At 44.0% G+C, this 22,251-nt stretch overlaps 1 protein-coding gene across 1 annotated transcript in view; it reads right to left on the bottom strand.

Moving 5' to 3' along the window:
• FRMPD4 (FERM and PDZ domain containing 4) overlaps window positions 1-22,251 on the bottom strand; it is a 793,887-nt gene that overhangs the window by 65,954 nt on the left and 705,682 nt on the right. Inside the window, exon 5 of the mRNA XM_029930629.1 lies at window positions 19,407-19,509. Coding sequence (XP_029786489.1) covers window positions 19,407-19,509 — 103 coding nt within the window. The remainder of the gene's footprint in view (window positions 1-19,406; window positions 19,510-22,251) is intronic.

Here is a 22,251-nt window from a genome sequence, read left to right as displayed (position 1 = left end):
AAGGTCAGCACATTTGTTCTGAAAAGGGCCAGACAGTGACTAATTTAGGCTTTGCGGGCCAGATGGTCTCTAGCCTGCAGTTACAGTGCAAAAGTATGTAAATGCATGGTTGGACAATATGTAAATACATGGTCGTGGCTATGTTCCAATAAAACTTGATCTACGAAAAGAAGCAAGGCGTCAGATTTGGCTCTTGGCACCCAATCAGCAAACTTACATTCTAGAAGACCCTCCAACACTCAGTTCCTCTAGTCTCTCTCTCTCTCTCTGTAGCCTTTTCATACCATGTTTCTCTTTGCGAGCCAATGAAACCACACTGTCCTATTTTTCTTGAAGCCCATTTCCTCCCTCCACTCTGCCTGGTTGACTTTTCCCAGCCTCTCAGGAACAACTTAAATGTATCTTGTCTCTCAGAATTTCCCTGAGTCTCCTACTTCTATGCCATCATTCTCTGTTAGTGTTCCTTTCTCTTCCTTCATGGCACTTATCATGAGTCTAATTATCTACGTATTTTTTCATTTTACCACATACTGTCCAATGTCCTCACTAGATCACAGGCTTGAGGAAGGAAGGGACTGGGTTTGTGTCCGCAACGCCATACCCAGCAACTACCATCAGGTCTGGAACACAGTGGTGCCTAATAAATAGTTATTGCATGAACACATTTTGCTTCTTTGAGTCTTAGTTTCTTCACCTCTAAAATGGCAGGAACCATACAACTTGACTTGTATCAGGATGGTTGTGTTGCTTAAATATCTCAAGCACCCAGGGAAATGCTCGGACTCAGACATTTTCCTTGCATTTGGCTCTCTTCTACACAGATACGGTTAACGGGTAGGAACGTTTCTTTGAAAAACCATCCACTTTTTCCAGCGGCATTCCAGTAGCTGGGGATCAATCACCTCAGTCAGAACATTCAGGCTACTTTACTCACATATATATCATGTGAGTTATAGGTTAAGAAAGCATGTTTTTCTTTTTATGGCAGATCTCTTTTTCTAGTTAGATTAACTCACTCTTGAGTCCTTTTTCTAGAGATAATGGTCAGTAAGTGTGGAATGTTGGGCTAGAAACAAATGTGGGATTAGATACAGGGGGTCTCCGATATTGGATGTGTTCCTGGAAAACACGACTGAACTTGCACTTCTTATGCACCCTTGGCTGCTCAAGAGGCCCTCAGAAACTCTAGGATGCACTGCTGGAAGCAGTAAGAAGAAAGCCCACGAAGAAGCCGAGTGAAAATTGCACAGGCAGTCAGTATACAGCGCATATGCTGATCCCAAGGGCTTCGATTCCCATCATTCAGCCGCTGGACTTGACTCTGTATGCAGGGAACACCCTTATGCTACGGAGTTGGCCATTGCCTCAGAGCATGAAGGGTGTGCCGGTGGGAATTTACATGTCTTGGGGGCAGACACCGGCCAGTAACTTTCCTGTGGTGGAGGAGGGTGGCAAATGCCTCTGCTCCCTTGGGGAGTGAGCCAAAGACACCCATCTGGAATTTGGCTTGATATGGATGGCATCTTTGATTGGCCTCCTTTTCTTTCAAGTCCAAATTCCCCACTCCCCTATTTATTTGTCCTGGGAACTCTTCCCATGACGTCACTGGCACATGGATCCTTCTCCCAGGGTGAACTTCTGGGAGCCCAACCCAAGGCCAGCAAACAAGTACTGAATGATGAACATTGGTGTTCCCTCTCTAGGTTGTCATTTCAATTCCACATCTTAACGGTCACGATCCAGGCAAATGTTTTGTAGAAGGTATAAATGGACAAGTCCAGCTTACTTGAAATGTTCAAGTAAATGCCATTTGATGATTTCTGAACTAGAACTCAAAGTATTTGGGGCTTGCAAGTAAATAAGAAACAGACTAGATTAAAAGTAAAACCAACCTCCCATGTCAAGGCCATCTTGGGAGCATTTTTCCCTTTATCAAAACATATTGAAAGAACTCTCATTAATAAGGATCCTTCTTTTAAAAGGATGACTGGAAGTGTTCTTTTAAACCGAAGAAATGCCAATCTGCATTAGTCTTACATAAAGATTTCTCTGAGCAAAGAGGTAATTACAGCCTGACAGATGCTTAAAATAGCCTTGATTCTGTGTTTCTTTTTCAATCCAGAGGTGGGCAGATACCACCCTAGTGCCTCTCTGAATTATAGTTTATAAAACTTGGGAGAAAAAAAAAAGAGATCTATTGAACCCTAATGTTTAGACTATCCGAGCCTTTCAACAAGCTTCCCATTCCCCCTCCTCCCCTCACCACTCTTGAGGCAAATGAAAAGTACAGGGTCTCTTCTCCAGTGGAAATGGCTGGGATCCACTTAGCATCCTTTTGGACTCTGGGCTCTGCTACTGACTGACAGCATACCTTCAAGAAAATACCATCTCCTTTGAGCATCTATATCCTCATTCTGAGAATAAAGGAAATCTTTTCCATGAGTCTACTGCTCTGTGAAGGGGAACGGTTCCCTTGACTCACATATGTTAATCGCGGAAGAACACAGAGCATGAAAAGAGTACTGACAGCAGGCAAAGCCTTTAGGGGATCAAATAGTTCCTGCACTACTTTATGAGTAGATGCTTTCCATTCCAGGAAGTCCGATTTTAAAATCTAGACCTTGTTTGATGAACACGAGTGTAAAATTCTCAACATTTAAACTTCAGATGGCAAATTACATGAGTGCCATCAAAACTGGTCTGTTATTCACTTCTAAGGAAAAAAGAAAACATTTTGTTTCCAACAGGACAGCTAGGTTTTTAAAATTTTTTTTTCCCATAATATATGAGTATTTCTTCTTTATGAAAAAGAGCAGGATTTTACCCGAGCCCATGATCATTACCATTTGATTATATCTGTTCGCTAGGACTGCAAGAGTCTTACTCAAATTCAAGGGCTACATGATCAGAAGAGATGCAGAGTATTTGTAAATAGTTCTTCAAATGACGTGCGTTCTGACAGAATCTGCAGCCATTGGAGGATTATGTGAAGTGGGTCACATAGTATTGGAACCATGTTGTTGCCACGTAAAAAGAGAGAAAGCAACTAGGATAGCAAAGCTAAAAACCCATGACAAGATTCCAGCAAAACTAGGTGTGAGATATTGCCATGGATGCCCAAATCAAAGCTGGTGAAGACAAGCCACCAGGGACGTCTGTGTGGAGGGAACTGGAGGGAAAGGGGCCCAGGAAGGCTCAGAGACCAGAAAAACCTCTGAATTGCCTGCAGGTTCTCGCCGAAGTGAGAGATTCCCATCCAAGGGGATCACACCATAGACATCTCCACAGAGCGGTGGGGCGCAAGCCCATCCTTCCCTGTACAGCTACCGCCCTGATGCTAGAAGGGTGACAGGGAGCCCCTGCGTTGGTCTATTCTGTCGAGGTGGATATATAGTCCATCTGTCCAAAAATGGGGAGAGGAAAAGGAAAGGTGATAGAGAGCAGAGGTTGACAGACGCTGCCCTTCTGAGTATTAACATGAGTTGTGAGTATAAAGATAATAGCTAAAGTTAAATGTTCAAAGAGATGGCAAGAAGGGCAGAGAAGAGGTTACTAGCCAATTGCAAAAATGTTCAGAGCAGGACGCCAATAGGTAATAGACAGACATAAAAAATGGTGGGTGTGTGTGTGGGGGGGACTACGTCATCACGTAAAGGCATCGGTCTAATGACATCCACCTGAATAAAAATCTGCATCCTCCTAATTATGATGAGTCATTGACAAACACACACGTGTGTGTGAGAAACATGATGACATGACGTAGTGATCACTACGATCTATGGTTAAGTGAAAAATATATGACTCGTTTACTACTGTTTCTAAGAATGGAGAGAAATTGGGAGTATGTGCTCATATTAAACAATGGAAGAATGAACCACAATATAAAATTAAAAAAAAATAAGCATTACATATATGGGAGGAAACAGGGAGGTGAGGACTTGGACAGAACTTATACTTCCCTGACATGATTTTCTTGCTTTAACTTGGGAATTATGACAACAGACATCATTATAAAACAGAGCTAAATAAAACCCCTAAATATTGCTTGTAAAATGAAATAAAGAACCCGTGTATCCTATTGGAGGCATAGTTATAGCTACACATAATTTTAAAACAAAATTAAACAAAAGAGCCATCGAGCAATTATAAGTAAGATGAAATAATTGCACCTGTGAATCCAGTTAGAGGCAGAGAGACAAAGAGAGGAACTGTCTCAAGTGATTTTAAAACAGTATTTTTGAGCATCATTGTGAGCTATGACATAAATACAAAGAGCAACAACAAAAATATCTTAAAATGCGTTGGGTAATCAGGTTTATTTGTGGTGGTGTTGTTATTCTGAGGCTGGGGTGTGTGTAGTGTGGGATAAAGCTCAGAACTGGGATTTAGTTTGAGAAAAAGGAAATAAAGATTAAAGATAGTTGGGGTTAGATAAAAACTTTTTGTCCTTGGGTGCCTGAGTGGCTCAGTTTATTTAGCATCTGATTCTTGATTTCAGCTCCAATCATGCTCTCAGTTCCGTGGGTTGGAGCCCTACATCATGCTCTGTGCTGACAGCCTGGTGACAATTTGCTATTGCCTTCTCTCTCTGCCCCTCCACTGCTCACACTCTCTGTCTCTCTCAAATATAAAAATTAAAATGAATAAATAAAAACAAACGTTTTTGTCCTGAACTTGAATCAGACATATGGGTAGTAACTCATGATGTGTTTTATCTCTAAAATACATAATTAATATTTTAGTGCTACCCATCACAATGAACACGTTAGCATTCTGACTGCTAAACACCATTTCCGACTACAAGGAATCATGACTCCGTGGAGAAATGACTGATTCAAGATCTGGAGCAACAAAGGTATAAGCCAACCCTTGAGCATCTTGTCATATCAGAAAGTCAAGACACTAACACAGACCATTAGGGTCATGTCAAAAGGACTCAAAAGCCCACTTCGACAGCCTTCCACTTACCAAAGATGAGAGGAGTTGAGCTTCACCAACAATAATAACATCAATGGATTTAAATAATCAAATATACGTAAATCCATCGGTTGATAATGACATTAAAAAATATTTCAGAGCAGCTGGGTGGCTTAGTTGGCTAAGCATCCAACTTCGGTTTAAGTCATGATTTTGTGGTTTATGAGTTCAAGCCCAACGTAGGACTCTGTGCTGACAATTCAGAGCCTGGAGCCTGCTTCAGATTCTGTCTCCCTCTCTCTCTGCCGCTCCCCTGCTTGTATTCTCTCTCTCAAATAAACATTAAAAAATAATTTTGGGGGGAGAAATGCCAGTGAAACAACTTGTTTTGAAAACTGGTAAATAAAGTGGTAAATAAAGGGGTAGAATCAAACATTTACTGTGCCTTTCATATGAACTGTCCACCAGGATGGCCAAATATTTTCTCTTTTAATTTATTCAGATAATGGGGTGCCTGTGTGACTCAGTTGGTTGAGCATCTGACTCTTGATTTCGGCTCATGATCCCAGGGTCATGGGATTGAGCCCTGTGTCAGGCTCTGTGCTGAGTGAGGAGCCTGCCTCAGATTCTCTCTCTCTCACTCTCTCTCTTCTTCTGCCCTGTTCTCTTCCTCTTGTGCTCTCTCTCTCTCTAAAATTAAAACCAAAAGCTATAAAACAAAGTCTTTTTAAAAATATTTTTTTAATGTTTTATTTTTATTTTTGAGAGAGAGAGTGTGTGTGAGCAGGGGAGCATCAGAGAGAGAGGGAAACACAGAATCTGAAAACAGGCCCCAGGCTCTGAGTTGTCAGCACAGAGCCCAACACACAGGGCTCGAACCCATGAACTGTGAGATCATGACCTGAGCCGAAGTTGGACACTTAAACGGCTGAGCCACCCAGGCGCCCCTGAGTTTTTAATTTGTATAAAGAGTGCTGATCTCTTAGAGACACATACTGAATTATTATAGATGGCATAGTATGATCTGTGGGGGGTGTCTTGGGGTACTGATGATTGGCCATGAGTTGAAGATTATTGAAGCTGGTGACGGGAGCATGGGTTGACTATACTTTTCTCTACACTTATGATCCTTTTCAGGACTTTCCACAATAAAGCATCTCCAAAACAACCTGCAGCCATAAGTGACCAGTAAGAGTGGCAGTTGTTTCCTTTGCAGAACCCGCCTCTCCAACTCTTAGATTCTAAACATCCATGCAGGGCTGATCCCATCTTTATCACATGACCCAGACCTGTACCCCCCTGCCCTGCCCTGGAGGCAGAGTGCATTCCCTTAGTGCCGGTGATTTATTTTAGGGGTAGATGGCCACCAAACTGGACAAGTAAAAGCTCTGGGAAGCTGGGTTCATTTTTGTGGGAAATGGTGGTCTTTTGCTCCTCTGAGCTGTTAAGTTGGGGGGTATGCAAGCCTAGAGCTCTGATTTAGCCTTACTACTGGGAGGGAGCTCTGTTAAAGAAACCCACACGGGAAAGCAAACCAAGGCAAGAGATGGAGGGCAAAAGATTCCTGGTTCCATCGGGTTTTCAGCACCTACCTCCCTGTAGACCTGACCACCTGCACCCCTGCCTGTTGTTTCTTACAGCAGCCAGTAGATCTACCCTTCTGCTTAAGCCTGAAAGGCTCTTACTAATCACAGCCATGCGACTTTCAAGACACACCACATATTTGAGAGCCCAAAAAAAGGGGCTTCATGGAGAAAAGAAAAAAATTACAGAGGAAAAGCCACTTTTAGGGGCCTCCATGTATCATATTACTTTGCGACATAATGGAAACTGGTACCTCACTGTGCTTAAGAAACATAATATACACAGGAAATTAAAAGGTGAGATACGCGCACGAGTTTTTTTTCTAAATTGTCACACTTTTAGAATCTTTCCATAAACTTGGTATTTTTTTAATTATTATTATAAATCCCAAGAGAGGTTTCCTTTGTTACTGTGTTTGCCTATTCAGTTTTGAAATTACCAAGCTCCAAGTCACCCAGATACCCTGAAGCGCTCTAGGAGAAATAACATTCCCTATGTGATTTCGGAATTCAAAGAGAGCTGATACTGTTGATTGGGTTCAATGAAGAACAGTCTGTTCCACCTCTAATATCCTTGATTTAACATTAAATATAAATGAAAACACCCTGGGGCAGAGTTTCAGAGCGGGTGATGGAAATTCAGCTTTGACATGCTTCTTGTAAAAACCCAAGAATGCTCAGTCCACAGAGCCATCTCATTTATTAGACACAGACTGTAGACTCTTCTGTGCATAAAAATATAAATAGACGGCAGCAAGAAGGTAAGAGAAAAAGAAAGCTGTTTAATAGTGATAAGTTCTCATGTGGGGGAAACTAACAAATCTTTGGTTTCCTGGGACCTTTGTTATCTGATCTAGAATCGGAAATGAATTTTGTCTTGGTCATTTACATGGGAAATACTCAGAATACAGAAAGGCAAAGGTGTTGAAATGGAAGTGGAATCTTGTTTAGAATAATAATATATTACACCTTCTTCTGTCTAAATGCCAAGATCCGCATTTTTTTGGGTACTTTCCCATGTAAACAGAAGTAACTCACAGAGTAAACAAGTTTATATTTCATGTTTCAAGTAGTAATCAAATGGCTTATTTACTGCTTTTTAATGTCAACTATGTGGTGTAATATAATTTGGTATGCTTAATAAAGACTGGTTTATCATATACAGGATACTAATAGGCAAAAACGATGAAATAAAAGCTGATTTGGTAGGCTCATATGTTTGCAGGTGGAATCAAAAAGCATTTCAGAGTGGAAAATGGCACCCAGAAAACTCTGTTTTCCGTGGGTATGCATTCTGTCCAACATAAAAAAGAGACTAGGTAGTGTGTACAAAATGCTAACTCCCTAACATCTGTTATAAAAAACATCCTATTAAAAAATATTTCTGGGGCACCCGGGTGGCTTGGTAGGTTAAGTGTCTGACTTTGGCTCGGGTCGTGGTCTCAAGGTTTGTGGGTTTGAGCCCCACGTTGGGCTCCATGGTGATGGTGCGGAGCCTGCTTGGGCTTCTCTCTCTCTCTCTCTCTCTCTCTCTCTCTCTCTCTCTCTCTCTCTCTGCTCCTCCACACATGTGAGGGCGTTAACTCTCTCTCTCAAAAACTAAATACACTTTAAAACATAAAACATTAGAAAAATTTAAGAAATTTCTAACTAACATATCTCTCCTCGAAACTCCTAACCAGTGACCTGGTGGGAAACACATCCTCAGATGTGTCCTGGGAGAGTTGCCTTCTTCTTCATGTCATTGCCAAGGGTCTTGGGGATGTGACTCAGCTCTCATATTCAAGAAGGGTGCCCTGGTGCTAACCTACACAGCCAGCGCAGACGGGTCTGCTCCGTATTTAGGTGTCCTTCAGACACCAAGGGACAGCAGAGAGTAACAGATATTATGTAACATTGAAGGACATTGGACTGACTTCCTGGGTTCATCAAGTATGGCTCAATCGACCTTGAGCGAATGATGGCACTCACTCACAAAGCATGGAGCTCAGCGCACAGCCGGCATGTGTTTGACTATGTTTTTCTTAAACTGTAAATGAGTCTCATTGCTCCCAATCACAGAGGTGTGCCAGGATTTGGTGTGAGCAGCACCAGGGGTGGGCTCAAGACAAGGGTGCTTGGTTCACTTTTCCTTTCTTAAAAAAGGTGGTTGAAGTGCCTCTTCCGGCAGATTTTATTTGCTTGAAAAAACACAGTAGCAAAAGAGTGCCAAGGGAGTACAAAATCTCCCCCTGCATCTTACTTGTTCAAAGAATCTTTTTCTGCCCGAGATTTATAAGCCAATACATTTTTATAGATCCTATTTATAACTAAAATTCACTGTCTTACCATCTAGTTTATGAACACGGGGTCTCTGCTACCATCCCATCTGGACTCCTAGCAGGGAGAGGGTGTCTCTTGTTACCACCGCCTCCCTGCTCCCTGCTCTGTTGCTTGGGAACAGGCACAGGACTTGCCTCATTGCCTCCCCTCTTTTCTCCTCAACCATTTCATGGGTATTTTACCATCTGTGGACATTGCCTCTCACTGGGGAAGCAGTCATCTGCAGGGGTTTGAAACTGCACCCTCTGAGAAGAAGGTGAGATGTGGCTACTACTGATCATAGTACGCTTACGGAAAGATTCCATCACTGCCATCTCCAGGGGCCCCCAATGGGGCGAGAACATCCCCACCTACCAGGGAGCACCATTAGGGTTTAGCAGATGGGGCCGCAGATGTGAAACTTGCTTCCATTCAAGGACAGACCCAGGGCGCCTGGGTGGCTCAGCTGGCTAAGCGCCCGTCCTTGCTCAGGTCATGATCTCACCATTCGTGGGTTCCAGCCCCACGTCGGGCTCTGTGCTGATGGCTTGGAGCCCGAAGCCTGCTTCAAGTTCTGTGTCCCCTTCTCTCTCTGCCCCTCACCTCCTCATGCTGTCTCTCTCTTTCTCTCAAAAATAAATAAACATTAAAAAAAAAAACCAGACCTGCATGATGAAGAATGATCTCACACAAAACACCTATACTCCTCCATCACAGACTTCTGGAGGATGAGGATTCCAAAGCTGTTACATGCCCAGATCGACCACTGGCCGAGAGGTACCTGGTGGAGACCCACGATCTCTCTTCCGCGTGCCTGTCTGTTTCACACTACTATGTTCTGGAAATTCACGCCAAGGAGGTGCAAGGAGACTACATAATGGGGATGCCGATATGGTTAGGAAGGGAGGAGGTCTGCTTTGCTGAGAGACAAGAGAAGTTTTAGTCACACGAGGGGTCATCTTAAGTGTGCGCATAAATGTAACTCTGGTTATGCTCGACACGGGAGCGGATGCTGCATTAAGGCAAAGGAGCAGCTGAAGTTCAGAAACCACTCACTAACCCCCTCATCTCAACTCTGTGAGCGTGTCTGGGGGGGGGGGGTGAGGAGGTGGAGAACGATGGAGTCAGTAAACGTGAGGCCGACAGAGATAACACCGTGAGTCATACTGGTGAAGTGATGGAGATGTTTGGAGCACAAGTGTCAAGACTAAAGTCAACACACGTGCAAAAGCAGGAGACAAACAAGGGACCTGCTTTTGGCACCGTTGCAGAGAAGGTTACGGGCTTGTTTAGGTTTGATTCAAAGAATAATGAGACAAATTGCAAGTAAGCTTTTAAAAAAAGCAGGTCTAGGGGTGCCTGGGTGGCTCGGTCGGTTGAGCATCCGATTTCAGCTCAGGTCATGATCTCACGGTTTGTGGATTTGAGCCCCGCGTCGGGCTCTGTGCTGATCTTCAGATTCGGTGTGTGTCTCTCTCTCTTTGTCCCTCCCATGATCATGCTCTGTCTCTCTCTGTCTCTCAGTGATAAATAAACATACAAAAAAATTAAAAAGAAAGTAAAATAAAATTAAAAACGCAGGTCTGTATTACACAGAAGTAATTCTAAAAAAATAATCTCTTTTCAATATTGTGTAGAGCACTGCACAGGCAGGAAGGTGAGCATCGTGCATAAAGTAGCTTCCAGTGCAGGTGGATTGTTCCACGCGGCTGGCTTCTTGCCAAAGGAAGGAAAGTGGAAGTCTCATATTACTTGCTTCCCACCCAGCCCCCACCTCTTCCAGGCCTGGCCTGGGCAGCCTTCCACGTGCTCTTCCAACCTCTCCCCCTTCAGCAGTCTGACAAGGACACACCAGAAATCATGTGCTGAAGATGGCCCGTCACAAAACAAGTAGGGTGTGGGGTGCGTCCCTGGACTCTCTACTGAAGGAGAGATGTCCGCCCATCAGGAGCCCTCACTATGGACGTTCCGTGATTAACAAATTCCTATTGTGACTAAAGCACCTTAGTTTGGGATTTGTGACAGCAGCTAGTGTCATCCTAATCCTGGTCTTTCTCATGAAGGGACACACACTTGTGGGGGGCGCCTGGGTGGCTCAGTCGGTTAAGCATCTGACTCTTGATTTCGGCTCCGGTCTTGACCTCGCAGGCAGTTTGTGAGTTTGAGCCCTGCATCAGGTTTTGAGCTGATCGTGTGGAGCCTGCTTGGGATCCTCTTTCTCTCCCTCTCTTTCTCTGCCTGCTCTCTCTCTCTCTCTAAATAAAAACAAAAAAAAACTCCCCAAAATACACACTTGTGACAAGGATGGACATGTTCACAAACACAGATAACCTTGTGTGGTATAGATTATAATAAAGATATATGTATCTTTCAGTGGCTCAAGATATGGGGGTAATTAACTTTGGGGGCTGACTAGGGAGGATAAGGGAAAGTAATACAGGAGTCTGTGATGTTTATCTGCTCGTTTCCTTACCCTTTTCCCCATCTCTCCACTTTCCAGAAAGTATTTTAGGTGGCCGGAGAGTCCGCAATATTCGCTTTATCTTTATTATGATCGCTAGCGAAAACCCCCAGCAACCTCAGTTTCATCGCCCTGCCTGTATGGCCCTCTTATTTTGGGAACTGGTCCCTTTAAATGTTCATTGGTTTAGGCTAGGGGCCAGTAGACAACAGCCTGGGGGCTAAATCTGCCCCCCCCCCCCCGTTTCTGTAAACAAAGTTTTATTGGAGCACAGCCACACTCATTTGTTTACATATTATTTATGGCGGCTGATGTTCTGCAATGGCAGAATTGGGTTGTTGTGACACTGACCTCATGGCCTGCAGTGCCTAAAATGTTTACAACCTGGTCCTTTGCAGAGAAAAGTGTGCGGACCCCTGATTTAGGACGTTCCCAACCTAATCTTAACCTCAGCAAGGCGCGTGCCAAGAGCTCCACACCCACTTCACACATAGGACACAACAGTGATATCCCTTACGTCCCATGGCTGCACACCTGTGGGGATCCCTAAGTCAAGTTCAAGATTATCACTGCGGGGTTCTAGAGGTCTAGGGGTGAGCCTTGGCTGCCTTGGCAAATAACTGGGGGCTTTCTGGGCCTTTTCATCATTCCTCAAGTTACCTTCATCCTGAAAGACTAAATTCCTAGTTCCTTCCCTTGGAACTGAATTTCTGGGTCCTCTCCTTGGTTTGGACGGACTATCTGGATTGTCCTCCTACTCTGCAAGGTCAAGAGCATTAATGACAACATCTGACACAAAGACCTACCTGATTACAAGTCGCAAAGTGTTCTCACATACATTCTCTCATTCTGGTTTATCTAATTCTTATAACGGTGTAAGATAGATCTTCATTTTACGGGTCAAGACACAGGACTGCTATAGAGTAAGTCCTTGCCTTACTTCAGACACGGCTAATCCATATCAGAGGTGGCATCTGAGAGCAGAGTTTTCTGACTTCCATGTCCCAACAAGTCTGTTCATCAGGGAGCAGAATAATAGTTTGAAATATTCACTGATGTCCCCCTCTCACCTCCATGCCCTCCCCCCTCATTTCTTTGTTCTGTTTGATCCGCGTGATCCCATTGCCCATTAGGTCAGCCAGACCGCATGCCACTCCTCACCCCAGGACAGGGTTGTGATGGAAGTGGAAAATATCTAGGCTTTAGGAACCGAGGGTAAAAACTAAAGGTTGGGAAGGACACCAGCGAATCAGAGGAGAGCTGCCTTATCTCCGGCAGGGACAGAGGCATGGGAAGGGAAGATAGAGTGAACCTCAGGGTATGCAGAAGAGCACCTGCCCCTCTTCTCAAGAGCTTTCCCTCCAGAAGACTCCATTGGGAACCCCCACATACTCTGGTGGAATCAAAGACTACAATGACCTGTGTTTTCGTTTGCAGTCACAACCCTGGGAGCGGAAACCAGATCCTGGAGGAAATTCGCCCCAGAGAGTAGTCCATGTCCCTGTATGGCTCTGGAGGGGCATATACACCCATGATGAAGGACAGGTGGCTAAGGAACAGCCGACAGTGGTGACCAAGGAATGCCATGCAGCTCCCCACCAAGGTGAATGACCAAAGGCAGACCAGAAGGGCACAAAGATATTCCAGCAAGTTCTAGTGAGATGGATGATGCAGGCAGAGGGGGCACGCTTCACTTCCCCCTGCGCCTCCTCCTGCTACAGCAATCACCCCCTCCCCCCACCCCAGATCGAGACTCAGCACTGCGGCAAAGGGGATGAGCTGACTGTACACTAGGATAGGGATCTGGAATAAAATGTGGCTTACTATATAATGGATAAATAACAATGCGGCTCTGGGGCGGCAGGCTGGCTCAGTCAGCAGAGCATACAGCTCTTGATCTTGGGGTCATGAATTCAAGCCCCATGTTGGGCATAGTGCTTACTTTAAAAGTAAAAATACACTTCTTGCACATCTGAGCAATGGGACAGATTCTTGCTCACCCACTATATTGCCTGTAAAGACGGGCTCTGGCAGTGAGCTCTTGAGACCTTCTAGTAACATCTCTAGGGAATAAGGCTTATAGTTGGTCCTGGTCATGTTCTGACTGTGGACACATCAAGATGGTTTTGTTTGCTTGTTTGGTCTTTTCAGCTACATATATATAGAAAGCGCGTGGAATAATTTATAAACTTGTAGTTCGAAAGGATTAACAGAACACGGCATTGGGCCAGTAATCATCTTCTACAAGTTCTTTCTTTTTTTTTTATACTTGTAGTTTGCTTTTTAAGTTTATTTATTTATAATGGGGGCAGGGAGAGAGAGAGAGAGGAGAAGGAGAGGCAGAGAGAGGCAGAGAGAGGGAGAGAGAGGAGAAAGAGAATCTGTATTGTCAGTGCAGAGCCCAACATGGGGCTCGAACCCAGGAACCATGAGTTCATGACCTGAGCCAAAATCAAGAGTTGGTCGCCACCCAGGTGCCGCTACCATTTTTTTTCTTACTATAGATAAGATGTTAAGATACTTGGTAGTGTCAACCATAGGAGCTCATGGAAAACATGCCCTAGTTTAAAACTTTTTGTGATTCTTCAATCCTTGATACTCATTTTCCATACCTGAGTTGCATGAGAGTCTATACAGTAATGGGGCGATTTAGTGAGTGAGTAGGAGGTGCTCATTAACAAATACAAGGGATGTCAAAACAAGCTGAATGAAACCGTTTTTTAAATTAATTTTCATTATAACCTTTATGAACGATGGACTCAAACCCCTTTTTCTACTTTGTCCTTATTAGAAGGTTTTTGCACACGTTCCGTTTTCTAGAATTGCTGACCTCTTTCTCCCCAGGCTCTGCAATTTGCAATTGTCAGAAAACGTGTACACTGCAAGTGGGTATTAGGTGAGTCTACAAGGTGTGGTGTCAGCATACCGAGGGGCTGTTCTTTCGTGTTTTCACTAAAATTGCTTGCCGATCTTACCATAATAAGGCCTTATTGTATCATATATCATCATGCATATTTTATATGCCCATCGCTCAGTAGATGTTCTTTGCTTTGTTATTTTACTAAGCAGCATCGTGATGCATCTAAGCCCAGCCGAAATTAGACAGGAAGGTGACCCTCCTAATATATTCTTTTGCAGACACAGTGCCCCTGGAACATGATCTGATTTGACTTTCCATTATAATTCTGATGAGGAGAGAGATTGATAAAAAAGACAGATGGGCTGAGATCTAATTTTTAGACAGGTCCCTTCTAAATGGTCTCTCTTACTCTTATTAAGCTTGCCGATCTTCCACCGACTGCCACAGGCAGGTACTCTGGAGCATTTCCTGCTAAAATCAAAGTAAGTGCTTGGCCAGCCTGGGACAGGAGATGGGCTCTTTGCCCATCTCAAATGCCTAATCCCCAAATGGAAGTATCTGTGATGTGTAGGTGCTAAGCCCTGGGTCCTAGAAGCCAAATACAGCTCTGGTGTCTGTAGGGCCTACTGAGTGAGGACTCAGTATGCCAGATAACCAGGCTGGTCTCCTGGGTACGAACAGGTCCAGGTAATTCATACTGGCTTGTCCCACCCGCTCAGCGTGCCTCCCTACTTGCCCTGAGCAAGTGCTTTAACTTCTTTAAGCACCTTTTCCATTGTGTAATGGGGATGCAATCAACACTGCTTGCTCATAGAGCTGTTCTAAGAAATACACGTGATAGGAGCAGGTTAAGAGCAGTCACTAGGGCGTCAGACTCTACCACTTCTTAGCTATGGGATCGTGGGCACATTGCTTGAACTTTCTGCACCTCAGTTTCCCCATCTGTTAAATGAGAGGTAACCACTGTATCCATTAATCGTTGTGAGGACTGAATGAGTTAATATACAAAATGTACAAAAATGGGACAGGGCGTGGCAAGCGCTGTGTAAATGTTGTCTGGTCTTAATACTAAGGGATGAAAGGGTTTAGTGGCTAAGCGGGACTTCACACATACGAACTCTCATCATTAGTTGGGATGTGATTGGTAATATTCTCTTTTTTTTCTCCCGAGTGTCAAAAACGTTATCCTTAAAACTTATACACAAAGCTCTGGCTTTGATTGTGGAAGTGAGTTGGCTCATTTGTCTTGTTGGGGGGTACATGTTCTAGGAAGACACGAGTCGTGCTTTGGGGCATTCTGGTTATAATTACTGGAATAATCTTCCTGGTCTTAGAAGGAAGTTTGTACGGTGCTTGGCATGTTTCTATATATAGTAGTTACTTAGGTAAAAGGAACGCCACTAAAAATTCATGTTTGTCCTTTGAGAATTAAGGCAATGGTTAGTAATTTATCATCTATTCTTATTCTTATTCTAGTTACTTGTTGGAAGAACCCTAATGCTCCCCAATCACAGAACATTAGTGTGGAAAGGCTGACATGCCTGAGAGAGGTGGACAATGTTCTCCGGATGAGCTGTAGCTATAGCACAGCTCATTAAATAGATCAGCAGGAATGCTCAACCTAGGTCGTGAGAGGAGACAGATGGAGCGACGGTTAGCTGCCCCGGTGCAGAGATGGGAGTAGAGGAACTAGTTCCCACTTTGACCCTTGTGCCTTCTCATTGCGGGCTGGGCAGCAATGCGTTTGCTGCTATGATGGAAAAGGGGGTAAGACGGAACTGCTCGCCTATCTGGCTCTTCAACGTTACCTTCTGACTCGGATAGAAACAAAAGGGAAGGAGGCAGCCAGCGCTTTCAGATTCTGCTGCCAGGGCTCTAAAGCTGGGATTGGCATCCTGGGAATCGAGGAACATTCTGACACTCTGCGCAAAACTGCATATGCACACGGATTCTCCTGGGGGGAGGAGACTTAAGTCCATGCTATTTATCCAATCTTGAATCCCAAAAGACCAGAGTCTCCGGTCTAACGCAAGCCAGCACTTTTGTGGCCACGTTAAAGAGACAGCTGCAGGGGGGCAGGGCAAGATGTGGAGGTGGTGGTTGAGGACAGCCATATGGGCAATGTGTATCTTTGTAACTGCACCTTGGATAGTAAGTGTCCATCAGGAGGCTCTGGCGTTTCTGAGGACAAAGGCAAGATCTATTTCACAACCCTCTCTCAGGCCATAACGTGCCCTTCCACTCAAGGTCAACAGCCACCCCTTACGGCTGCATTCCATTCCTGCAAATCTCCATTCAGCCTCACTAAACATTCTCACCAAACATTACCCTCCCTTGTAGCCTTGCAACACTCATAAATACGGTGCAATTAGTTAGACGTCTCCTCGTTAAGTGCAGGAATCAGGCCTTTGGTATTTATGTGTCGCCAGTACCCCACATGACGTCTGCTACTCAGTTAATGCTCAATAATTGTTCACTGAAGTCAAACAAATTCAATTGGATTGGCCAGCCTTGAGGGATGGGGCATGATTCATAACATCTATGAGCAATTATATGCCATAGTTTTCAAAAATAAAATGTTGGGAACTCATTTAAGTTAATTTGTCTAATTATGAAAAGCCAAGGGAAATAATCCTTGGGTACTTCTGAAGAAGAAAGACATGGTAATTTGCAAAGGGCATGGATTCTTCACAGATTTTGCTCCTCAACCACTCGAAAGTCTGAGTGAGAGTTAACAACTTCGACAACTGTGAAATGAACAGAACTCGTCTAATTTCAGCAGAGCAATTACAGCTTTTTGAGGCTACATGAAAAACCCCAAATGCGGTTACTATAGTAGTAAATTGGTCTTCAAGAAACTCTTTCAGTTTCTTCAGAAAAATAAATAATTTTGTAACATAGAGCAACCCAATGAGAAAAAGAAAAAGAACGCGCGACGAAATACAAAAGTATCTGGAAACAAAAACCGATTCACGAGCGAAGGCTGCCCTGGGAGTAAAAAAAAAAAAAAGAACAAAACAAGACAAAACCACTTATACAAGTATATGGATGCCAATTTTTAAAGAGCAAATTTACAGGGGTATTAAAATGATGAGTGTTTTTTGAATTTCCTTCGTGGCTAAGAAAATGGGGTATTTTATTAAATAGAAAGGGAATTAATCTCATGTAAGATACAGACATTAAACCACATACCCAGCTGAGAAGGCCAGAGATGATGGTACGTGGACTGTTGTAGTAATCACCAAAGAAAATGCAGTTAGTTCCTTCAACATCTCCTAAAACAGGGGTTGACAACCTTTTCCTGTAAAGGTCTAGAAAGGTCTCTCACCAGTTCTCGACTCTACTATCTAGGGAGAAAACATTTTTAGGCAATATGTAAATAACTGGGCGGACCCTGGAATTTGAATTTCACAGGGTTTGCGTGTGTCACAAAATAGTCTCCCTTTTTTCCAACCATTTAAAAATGGGAAAAACCATTCTTAGCTCATGGGATGTGCAGAAAACAGGTGGCAAGCTGGATGTGGACAGTGAGGTGTTGTGCATGTAATCAACGACTATTCGCCAACCCCTGTTGCACCTACAGGGCTATACAGATTTTGTTTATGGAGAGATCACTTTCTCCGTAATGCACGAAAGCAGCAGGAAAAAAATTGGAGGGACAGATCATTCTAGATGTCCCAGTAGGATTGCTGAGAAATGATCACACTTTTAGACAGTGTTTGCTCTGTCTTTGTTCCACAGCAAGAAAATCAGTCCAAGGAAATCCACACACAGATATTTTTCTTCTTGTATTGTCCTCCGGGCACACAAATCAAGAGAACTGATTATAAAGGCATGTACCTAGGGGAAAACAAAGTAACTGTGTGGCCTGCCGAACAAGGGACTCCGGGATGCAAGCCTATAGGAGGCTCAGAGCCTTCCCGGATGAGGTCTGTTCCTGCTCACAGCCGCAAGCATCTCAAGAGAGAAGTAGCTCCAAATGGTAACACAGCATGTCCCTCCCCACAGGAAAATCAGATGTCTCGGTCCTGATACAGGGGGAGTCGGCCGCGAGCCTCAGTGCCTGGTGGAGGAACACGCGGGGGAGGTGTGGACAGCCCACAAGCACTCTGCCAGCCAGTCGCAAAGGCTCCGTTATAACAGGCCCACACTCCGTTAGGGTGACCGAACGTTCGAGAACCAAGAGGTGTCCTGCGATGTGTGCCTTGCCGCGCTCAACCTGGAACAGTTGCTGGCCCTAAGAATAAGCCTCCTCTTCTTCTATTTCTCTTGTCTTACCCTCCTCCCAGTTCTCTCAAGGTTGCATGACCATCGAGGGCTCCTCCAGGAAGCAGAGGCCAAGCTACTCTTGGGAAAGAAACATTCTCCAGAAAGCCCCAGAAACACTCCATCTAATGCCACTTCAAAGTGCAGGGGTATTTTTTGTTATGAAAGAGCATCAATGGTAGAAGATCCCTTTCTCAGTTTAAAGTGTCCTAGTAGCTTTAACTTCTGCCTCCATTGTGCTTGAAAAAAATCAATTTATAAAAGACAGGTGTCACACACCCGTTATCCCTCAGCACTCCAGGACCGCAAGTGGATTCACTCATACAGCAGGCATAGCTTCATCTGGAAAACTTCTAAGGACCCCTTTCTGCCCTAAATACACTGTGGGAGAGAAACTCCAGAGGGCTCTTAAGAAGATTCTGGGCCAATATGTTAACGTCACATAAGATATAGTTTCTGGAATATCCCACAACAAATCGCTTATTATCTATGATCAAGCTAAACCAATAAACCAAGCACATTTATAAACTGCCACAACTTTGACCTAATTATCCTTTTGCTTTGGTTGATGATTGCACAATTCAGTAATGAATCACTCAGTCAAGTATGAAAAATCAGTGAACTATATGTTTATGTATCCACGGGATTATATACAATTACTCATCACTCATACTGAATTTGGGTATTGCATTTTTATCCTGTTGATGACACAAGATCAATGTGTTCATAATTTGGGAGCGGGCAAAAAATGCAACCTTTGGCTATAGTGATGGGAACAGGAGTCAACACTCAGGCTGAAATATAGGCACCTTGACCATTAACACGCAATGGGCAATGCGGTGTTTCGTGTTTAGGGGACACAGGTTTTTATGTTAGAGGTCAACGTCACCAGCATTTTCAAGGTGAATGCACGGGCTTGCGTTTCTGTGCTAAACTAGATCATAGGAAGCCCTTCCTCCACTGGACGAGGTCTTGGAGCCTCGAAGCCAGACAGGGCCCTGGGGAGTGAGTCACACACCTGACCAGGTCGATGACCCGCTCCCTCGGTGCTGTGCTGACTGGCTCATCGTTAATCATTACAATCTGATCTCCCGGAATCAGCTTGCCTTCAGAGGGGCCACCTGCAGACAAATGAGAATGAAGCACAGGTGAGAAGACCGTTGCTAACCCACCCATGTCCTCTGCTCCCCACCATGATTCACCATAAGCACCCAGCAATGTCGGTCAAAAAAGACCTGACGGCACCTGCGTGTTTTCCACATGGGTCCTTCTTGGCCCTGGCTGCACATTACAAAGAACTGGGGAGGGGCACCTGGCTGCCTCCTTCAGCAGAGCATGTGACCTCAGGATCATAGGTTCGAGCCCTGTGTTGAGAGTAGAGCTTACTTAAAAAAGAAAAAAAAAGAAAGAACGAACGAACTCAGGAGCTCTGGAGAAGACCAGGCTACATGCCAGCCAATTAAATAAGACTCTTTGAAGGTGAGACTCCGGCATCAGCATTTCTCTAGAACGTTCTAGACAAGTTTGAGACACAGCAGCCTAGCAGTCCCCCTCACTCTTTAACAGGTACACGCCACCCCCTGGAGGCCTTACTGCCCTGCAGACTGACTCAGCAGACTTGGAGGAGTGACGGGTGAAGTGATACATTTTTCACACTCTCCCAAGGCCTGCTGATGCTGTTGGTCAATTGACCACACGTTGAGTATGGAAGCCCCTAGAAGAAGGTATTTCCCCAAACGGGGGGCCAATCAGTTGTGCAGATGCCTGGCAGCCAAAGCTACCATGACCTGGGCACACCTGGATCTGAACAAATTTGCATTGATTCACTCCTCATGACTAGAGAAAAGGAGACACAGAATCCGAAACAGGCTCCAGGCTCCGAGCTGTCAGCACAGAGCCTGATGCGGGGCTCGAACCCACAAACCATGAGATCATGACCTGAACTGAAGCCGGATACTTAACTGACTGAGCCACCCAGGCACCCCTGTTCCCTCCTCTTTCAAAATAGATCAATAAACATTAAAAATAAAAAACAATTAAAGGTTGGGGAAAGGAAGCAGCAGTAAATGGGGATTCGTCAGGAAACAGCAGACACTGGCATCAGCTGGGAGATGAGGGTGTTTGCTCATTTTTGGGGCAGGGAATGTGTATCTGTGTTCACATGTGATGACAGAGGAGTCTTATTTTTGTCTTGATCCACCATGGTCTTTTTCTCAGCAGATCTGGAGGCGTTTTTGCAAGGAAGTAGGAACTAATATTTGCTGAGCATTTATTTTGTGCCGGCTGCTTTGCCTCGAATCCCACTGACACTTGACTTCCTGTCAGATAATGAGATGCCCGTGGCTCACACAGGTTAAAGAACCCGATGAAAGGGGAGAACGGGGTCTCAGCTTAGGTCTATGGACTCTTCCAAGTTCAGGGTGGCCAACACCTCCTTTGAACTTGCTCCTATAATTTAAAAACTGGTCATGGCCAGGTCTCTTGACACATAAACATAAAGCCACATCTGCATGAGGCATGCACCATAAATAAATATTTCCATTATCTACATGTCTAATGTAATTACATCCCCAAATATTCCTAAGGTACTATAATTTTAACTTTATCCCCAGGTCTGTCACTAGGTAATAGATGCAGCTCTAACATTATCTTTCACATATTATTGCTATTGCTTTATTTAGTAATTAAAATGAACACTTCACACACAGAGATGGATCTTGAAGTAACTCAGTTGTTTCCTACTCACCAAGACACCTGGGGTATATGCCACTCAAGCTGTGGCATAGACGGCATAAAGGAACTTTTCTGGGTAGAAAAAAAAAAGCAAGGAAAACTTCGTATTGGTGATAAAAAATATTCACTGCAAACTGTGGGAACTGAGACTCAGTGTTTGCACACATAGGGAATTCTGAAGCGCGCTTGACAGAGTTTACATAACCGTTGGATTATCTGCAAGTGTTCACTCACGTTCAGTCAAACAAATGGTTAGAAATCGGATGCTGATCACATCCTGAAAAATGTTCCCACTACCTGGCAGATGGATGTTACCTACTTTCACGGGTTTGAAATCACTTGCAGATTAATAAGACAGACATCCTTTGACCACCAACCCTTGTTGTTTGATCAGACGGAAATATTTGTGTTTTATCAAGCAACTCAAACCAAGAATTTCAGAGGGAGGAAAGACCATTCCTCCCAAGATACAAACCAGTGGCACCCTTCAGAGAATTGTCTCGTGCCCTGTATGCTGAAGGCTGTGTTGTCAAGAACAGAAAATCTGGTCATACCACAGAAATCATCTGAACCCCAGCAGAATCATTTTAATGAAAGACACAGTTTATTTGACCAGCATTTTCACACTGAGAAATGACTGGCAACAGTACTCTTTGACCTGTTTTCACTTTTGTCTACTAGTCTCGCAATTGTTGAATATTAGGCGCTAGAGTCTGGAGCTAAAGGAACATGGAGGGCAGGGAAGGGAAGAACTTGAAGAAACAGTGAGGCAATACAAGAGGATGAAAAACAACAATTGAATCCCCAGTTGTCTCTGGGGAACACCCACACTTTAGAGACTCTCAGAATCACAGATATCCAAGGGTTCCAGTATTAGAAAGTAGCAGGCCAAATGTTATGTCGCTTAGGGAGAAAAATGTGTCCACATACACATAATACATTATATATCTCATATATATATATATATATATATATATATATATATACACACATACATACATATATCTATGATGCATAATATATGCATATATATGCACAGAATCGTCTATTTTCCATAGCCCTCTATGTACACGTCAATAGTGGTTCACTCTAGGTAGTGGCAGCGGGGGTGATTTTGATTTTTTAACTTT

This window comes from Suricata suricatta, chromosome X (genome assembly GCF_006229205.1).
Source record: "Suricata suricatta isolate VVHF042 chromosome X, meerkat_22Aug2017_6uvM2_HiC, whole genome shotgun sequence".
NCBI classification, from domain to species: Eukaryota; Metazoa; Chordata; class Mammalia; order Carnivora; family Herpestidae; genus Suricata; species Suricata suricatta.
The sequence above is the reverse complement of the archived record's forward strand: the minus strand, read 5'-3'. Positions and strand labels throughout refer to the sequence as shown.